Genomic DNA, 7,232 nt, shown 5'->3' with positions numbered 1-7,232 from the left:
GCACATGCCTGCTTACGGTGCAATACACAATTGCCTACACATGCAATATCACTTCCATACATTTCACCTCATTATATTTATTTTAGTAATAAAAATCAGTGTTCGAGTAGCATTCAACCAAGGCGGTTTTATTTATCAAAAACCCCTCATCAATCAATCAATAGCATTATCACGGAACCGTGGGCTTAAACCCCCACATTCTTTGGTCCTTCGAGTCTTTGACCTTACTCCTGTTCGGTCGAAGGCGGGATCTCGCGTTGAAGAACTTTAAAAAGTGACAATCGCGGAATCCTGTAAGTGGTGTCACGTGGGCCGAGAGCACGGTTCACAGACATCGCATCATCAGCATCAGAGCAGAGCATCATCAGCATCAGAGCAGAGCATCATCAGCAGCATAGCAGAACATCATCATCAACAGCAGAGTGAGAAGCAGATCAAGTAAGACTGTTCCTTTAATTATTAGCTATTAAAATATAAGATGGAGCTAATCAAGCGTCAGGCTGACATATTTGAGTCAATAAATAAAATAAGAATAAATTTTAATAAGGACTCATCCTCTAGAAAAACATCGGATTATCTAAAAAATAGGATAGAAACCTTAAATAACTTGTGGGGAGAGTTCGAACAGAATCACGTAGAGTTATCTTCATACGAGGATAAATCTGCGCAGTATTTTCGGGATAACATTTATCAAAAAACGAAAGATGTTTTCCAAGACATAATATCAAAATTAATTTCTTTTAATAAAGAAGATAAGGGCACTCAGCGTAACCAAAAGGCAGACGAATTACTAACTTTACAAAGAACAAATTTTAGGGCTTTTAATCGTCTTTTATTGAGCGTAAATGTGGATAGCATAGATGAAAAATGGGAGTTGGAGGATGAGCTTCGTAGTATACAATCACGGTGGAGTACTATCGAAAATTTACATCTTCAAATAGACAACATTTTGCAAGGAGAAGATGTAGACTATGATACAGAGTTCGCGAGCTATGAAACATCATACAGAACTATAAAGCGGAAATTAAATAAAAAACTAAGTTCAGCAGCTCACTTAAACTATTCAACACCACAGCTGGAGATACCAACCTTCACAGGTCAATACACCCATTGGCCTACTTTTCATGATCTATTTTATGAGGCCATTCATAATAATAACACATTGTCAAAATCACAAAAAATGCAGCACCTCAAGGGTAAAATAAAAGGAGAAGCTGAACGTCTCATTCACCATCTCACCATCTCCTCAGATAATTATGACACCGCGTGGGAAATCTTAACGCACCGCTATAATAACCCACAAATTCTATTCACAAAGCATATTGAGATATTATTAAATCAAGCCAATATAAGCAAACAAACATCATTCGATATTAAAAATCTGCACGACGTTAGCATGGAATGTATCCATGCTATTCACAATCTTGGCATTGATACAACAACCTGGGACCCATTATTAGCCATATATTATCAAAAAAATTAGATCATTTAACGTATGCTGCCTATATGGAAGCTCGTAAGGATCCCAGGAGTCTGCCAGCTTTAGACGAATTTATGGGATTCCTAGAGAGTAAATTTACAGCTCTCGAACCCATAAGTAGGAAGGAAAGGGTAGTGACAACTGAAAAGGTGTCACAGCACCATATAAGCAAACCATCATCATCAAATTCATTTAGATTTATGAGCACTGGGAGACCTAGCATAAATAATTATTCTCATAATAATACAGGCCGTAATAAAATAGATAAACCATATCAAAAACCATTCTTTCAAGCAGTAACTACGAAGACATATAAATGTCCACAATGCAATCAAGACCATGATTTATTTAAATGTAATCAGTTCATTGACCTGTCACCAAAATCAAAATTGGCGACAGTGACTAAACTTAATATATGTCCAAATTGTCTATACAAACATGACACTAGTTGTTTTTCAACGAAGCGATGTAAGGAATGCAACGGCGAGCATAATACGATGCTCCACGACGCGTTTCCAATAAAGAGGTCACCACAAATGAATAATAACAATTTTGCAAAATCAGCGGACAAACGATATAGCGCTAATTATGTAGCAAATAATGATGAAATGTTATTAACAACTATACAAATGCAGGTATTATCAAGCGATGGGTCGTATGTAACTCTACGGGCCTTATTAGACCAAGGTTCGCAGATTACTATGATAACGGAAAGTGCCGTACAACTGTTAGGATTGCCTCGTGAACATTTGAACGCTTCCGTTGCTGGTATAGGAGAATCACCAAATCAAAGCAGGGGAAAAGTTCTACTGGACTGCAAATCGTTACGTAACGACTATGAGTTTGTTGCCGAAGCACTAATTATGCCGAGAAAAATAGTTCGCAATCTGCCTACTACATCATTCGATATAAGTAATTTTCATCACTTAAAAATTTACCTTTAGCAGACCCTGATTATAACACTTCAAGCAACATAGACATTTTATTAAATACCAATATATATTCGGAGATAATTTTAGACGGTTTGATAAAAGGACATAGGGATGAACCTATAGCACAGCGAACAGAACTGGGCTGGATAGTCTCAGGTCGCGTGGGAATAAAAACATTTAATTGTCACGTTGTGATCAACGACCTAAGTGAGATATCTCAGTACTGGGAAATAGAAGATATCACAAGCAGTTTATCACCACTATCAGAGGGAGAGCAACGTTGTGAAAACATCTACATGGACACAACAAAACGTTTAGAAGATGGGAAATATGAAGTTGCGCTACCAATGAAACCAGGATTTGAGCAACATATTGGTAAATCAAAGGAACGAGCTATAGCACAGTTTAAGCAATTAGAGCATAAATTAACAAAGAATACATCATTTTTCGTCGGATATAAAGGATTCATGGACGAGTATAAAGATCTAGGCCATATGCGTAAAACCAATAGCACTGAACAACCCTTATTCTACATGCCGCATCATGGTGTAACTAAATTAGATTCCACTACCACAAAACTTCGAGTTGTGTTTAATGCCTCTTCTAAAACATCATCTGGTTATAGCTTAAACGACTTAATGGAGTGTGGTCCTAATTTACAACATGACATTCAAGGGCTGATCATAAAATGGAGGCAATATAAATATGTTATCACGGCTGACATTGAGAAAATGTTTCGCCAAATCATGGTTCGAAAATCAGATCAGATACTACAATCAATTATATGGAGGAGTTCAGAGATTGAACCACTACAAACATATCATTTAACGACAGTCACTTACGGCACCAAGGCCGCGCCATATTTAGCCATGAGAACACTCAGGCAGTTAGCACAAGATGACGGCGATATATATCCCTTAGCAGCATCAGCATTAGAACAATCATTTTATATGGACGATTTATTGGGCGGTGCAGACTCTCTTGAACAAACAAAAGAACTACAAAGACAGATCATATCAATACTGAGGGGCGCAGGCATGAACATTCGCAAGTGGTCCAGTAACGACGCAAGACTCGTAGAAGATTTGTCGCCAGAAATGCTCGACTCACCATACGAATTCAAATGTAAAAAGAGTAGAAAAACACTTGGATTACAGTGGAGTCCATCAGGTGACTCATTCTTATATCAAAACATATCATATGAATCAAATAGCAAATCATACACAAAAAGACATTTATTATCATCAATAGCAAAATTATTTGACCCCTAGGCTGGCTATCACCAGTATATATTAGAGCAAAATTAATCTTTCAGAGAGTGTGGGCCACAGGGTTGTCATGGGATACTCAGTTACCATATGATATCATACAAGATTGGAATCAATTAGAAAACGACTTTAAAACGATAAATAAATTCACTATTAAAAGGTATCTGGGTCAAAATAATAACAATATACAATTACACGGATTTAGCGATGCATCAGAAAAAGCATACGCTTGTGCTGTGTATATTGTCAGCACAGACTGTAAGGGCACGTTCACATCAACGCTAGTAGCGGCAAAAACAAAATTATCACCACTGAACAAAAAAGTATCATTATCGAGACTAGAATTGTGTGGTACAGTTTTATTATCGCAACTTATACATAAAGTAGTCAAATCATTAACGTATAAAAATGTTCAAATTTATGCTTGGACTGACTCTATGATTGTTTTGGGTTGGCTACAGGGTGACAAATCAAGATGGAAGGAGTTTGTTGCAAATAGAGTTCAGCAAGCTACTGATATTATACCTCCATCACAATGGCATCACGTTAAAACAGATGAAAATCCTGCGGATTGTGCAACCAGGGGAATGACATCATCTCATCTGGAAAATTGTCGTCTGTGGTGGGAAGGTCCAAGGTGGTTATTAAGATTTAACCCTAACAGTATGGTAAAAGAAAAATATCAATCACCAAATATTGAAATAAAAAAGGCTTGTGTGAATGTAGCCTTATATCAAAATGAGCAATCATTTATAATGAATTTATTAAATGATTATAGCTCTTTAACACAAATTACTCGTATATTAGCATGGGTATTGCGTTTTACTGAGCGCGCGCGGTGTCAGCAGAATACGACACGTGTAGACACATTGTCTTTCGAAGAAATGAAGCGGTCAATGAATTTAATAATTAAGTCATATCAAGCGTATCAATTTTTAGAAGATATTAGTAATTTAAATAAAAAGCAATTAGTTTCAACTAAAAGTAGTTTAGGAAATTTAAACCCCTTTATGGATACCGATGGAATTTTGAGAGTAGGAGGGAGACTGAATAATTCAATACTCAGTTACACAGCAAAGCACCCAATTATTTTAGGTAGTAATAGTCGTCTTACAGAGTTGATTATTCACCAAGCACACCTAGCAACTTTGCATGGAGGTCCAAAACTTACCCTATCATATATCAGAAATAAATATTGGATTATATCAGGTATACGAACAGTGAAGCGACAGCTGAGAAAATGTGTTAAATGCAGGCGCTATAATCATCATGAACAGAATCAAATTATGGCAGACTTACCTCAGCCTAGAGTTACACCCTCTAGACCCTTTACACATACAGGAGTAGATTACACTGGATTTGTAGAACTGAAGGTCAACAAGGGAAGGGGTATAAGGACTAGTAAAGGTTATATATCAGTTTTTGTCTGCCTTTCAACAAAGGCTATACATTTGGAGCTCGTATCAGATCTCAGTACACCAGCATTTCTAGCAGCTTTTCGTCGGTTTTGCAGTAGACGTGGAACCCCACAGCATATGTATAGTGACAATGGGACCGACTTTGTAGGTGCCGACCGCTGTTTAAAAAGAGAATATAAGGAAATCTTATCTTATATCAATCACGAATTTATCAATAAAGTTACTGAAATGGAAGTTCAGTGGCATTTCAATGCTCCAGCATGGCCCAGTGCAGGGGGCCTATGGGAAAGAGCAGTGGGTAGCCTGAAATATCACCTCAAACGTGTTATAGGTGAACAGAAGCTGACCTATGAAGAGTTCACCACTTTACTATGTCAGATCGAAGCATGTTTGAACTCGAGGCCACTTTGCGTATTATCAGAAAATGCAGATGATGAATATTTAACACCAGGTCACTTCCTGGTGGGAGGAGCATTATTATCACGACCACAATCGGAACCACATATTATGCAGAGTACAACGCGATGGCAGTTGGTACAGTCAATGAATAAACATTTCTGGAAAAGATGGTCCGATGAATATCTACAGCAATTACAAACAAGATCTAAATGGAGAGCAGTCAGCAGAAACCTTGCTATCAATGACGTTGTCCTAATAAAAGAGGAAAGTTTACCTCCTGGAAGGTGGGCATTAGGTCGCATACAAGAGTTGCACCCTGGAAAAGACGGTCATGTAAGGGTTGTAACTTTAAAAACACATAGCAATATGGTGAAACGACCAATTTCAAAATTAGTACTTTTACCTGTAACCGATGAACCTTCTTCATTGAGCAAAAATCAAGCAGAAAGGGAGAATATCACGAAATCAAAATGTACACGCAAGCATAAATCATTTTTAACTTATGTCTATACAGCGCTCCTCATGATGTTCATGTTGTTTACCCCAACAATGCAACTTGAGGTCCAGCCGTACAATATCACTCAACTAAACAATGATCAAGGTCTATATTTTGATAAAATATCAGATCTCCAAATAATCAGAGATGAATGGAATCTCGTCGTATATTATAACATGACACCATATTGGCAAGGCGTGTCTGAAATAGAACATTACCTGAAATATATTAGAAACCTAAACAACGCATCAACTACACAATCGTATATACGTAATATTGCCCCTCAATTAGATCACGAACTAAATGAAATTCGCCATTACAATACATTGCTTCAAAACTCTCCAAATAGAGTCAAGAGAGGACTAATAAATGGAGTTGGATATGTTGCTAACAGCTTATTTGGAGTACTGGACGAGCGATTCGCTGAGCAATACCACCAAGATATCAAAAAAATATCACAAAATGAAGAGCATCTCTTAAAATTATATAAAAATCAAACTTCAACCTTGGAGGCTGAATACAATATATTACGTCGTAACGAACAATATATGAATCAACAATTTTCATTCATTAGAGAGTATTTAAATAATATGACATCACAAGTACAATTGGATCGATCTAGGCAACAAGAGGATGCACATATCATATCATCTGGCCTATCAGCAAGCATACTTTTATCTCACATGCATGCTCTCATTTCGTGTGGCGGCAGGATGTACGGGCAACCGCACATGCCTGCTTACGGTGCAATACACAATTGCCTACACATGCAATATCACTTCCATACATTTCACCTCATTATATTTATTTTAGTAATAAAAATCAGTGTTCGAGTAGCATTCAACCAAGGCGGTTTTATTTATCAAAAACCCCTCATCAATCAATCAATAGCATTATCACGGAACCGTGGGCTTAAACCCCCACAGAGGATGAGAGACGGTCGCTGCAGCCTCAGGACTATACTACGTACGACATGGAGACTGATTCTCTCATGTCATACGGGTGCAGCATACGTCAACGTGGCTACGTAAGTGCCCTTGTAGAGAGTGCGGAGGGCCGGATAACGAATGCCCCAGGAAGACGCCGATACTCTCGACATCTTCCCGAAACATTTGGCCGCTCGCTCTCCAATCGTTGTCGCATGCTGCACGAAGGACATCCTGTCGTCTAGCGTCACTCCAAGAATGGTTGCCGCCGTGACGGTCCGGACCGAGCCGGCACCCATCCTGATGACTGGGG

The 7,232-nt window shown here is 38.1% G+C and overlaps 1 protein-coding gene across 1 annotated transcript; it reads left to right on the top strand.

Annotated features, from left to right (window-relative positions):
* The first annotated feature begins 1,506 nt into the window (after nt 1–1,506).
* On the top strand, nt 1,507–6,806 carry LOC131853146 (uncharacterized). The gene is made up of 4 exons (XM_059203967.1): nt 1,507–2,392; nt 2,500–3,582; nt 3,744–6,527; nt 6,706–6,806. Exons 1-4 carry the CDS (start codon nt 1,507–1,509, stop codon nt 6,804–6,806), a joined length of 4,854 nt encoding a protein of 1,617 aa, XP_059059950.1.
* The last annotated feature ends 426 nt before the right edge of the window (nt 6,807–7,232 follow it).

The sequence above is a fragment of the Achroia grisella genome, unplaced genomic scaffold, assembly GCF_030625045.1.
Source record: "Achroia grisella isolate CSIRO2021 unplaced genomic scaffold, CSIRO_AGI_Agris_v1 utg8833, whole genome shotgun sequence".
Lineage (NCBI taxonomy): Eukaryota > Metazoa > Arthropoda > Insecta > Lepidoptera > Pyralidae > Achroia > Achroia grisella.
This window is presented reverse-complemented; position numbering and strand designations above follow the sequence as displayed.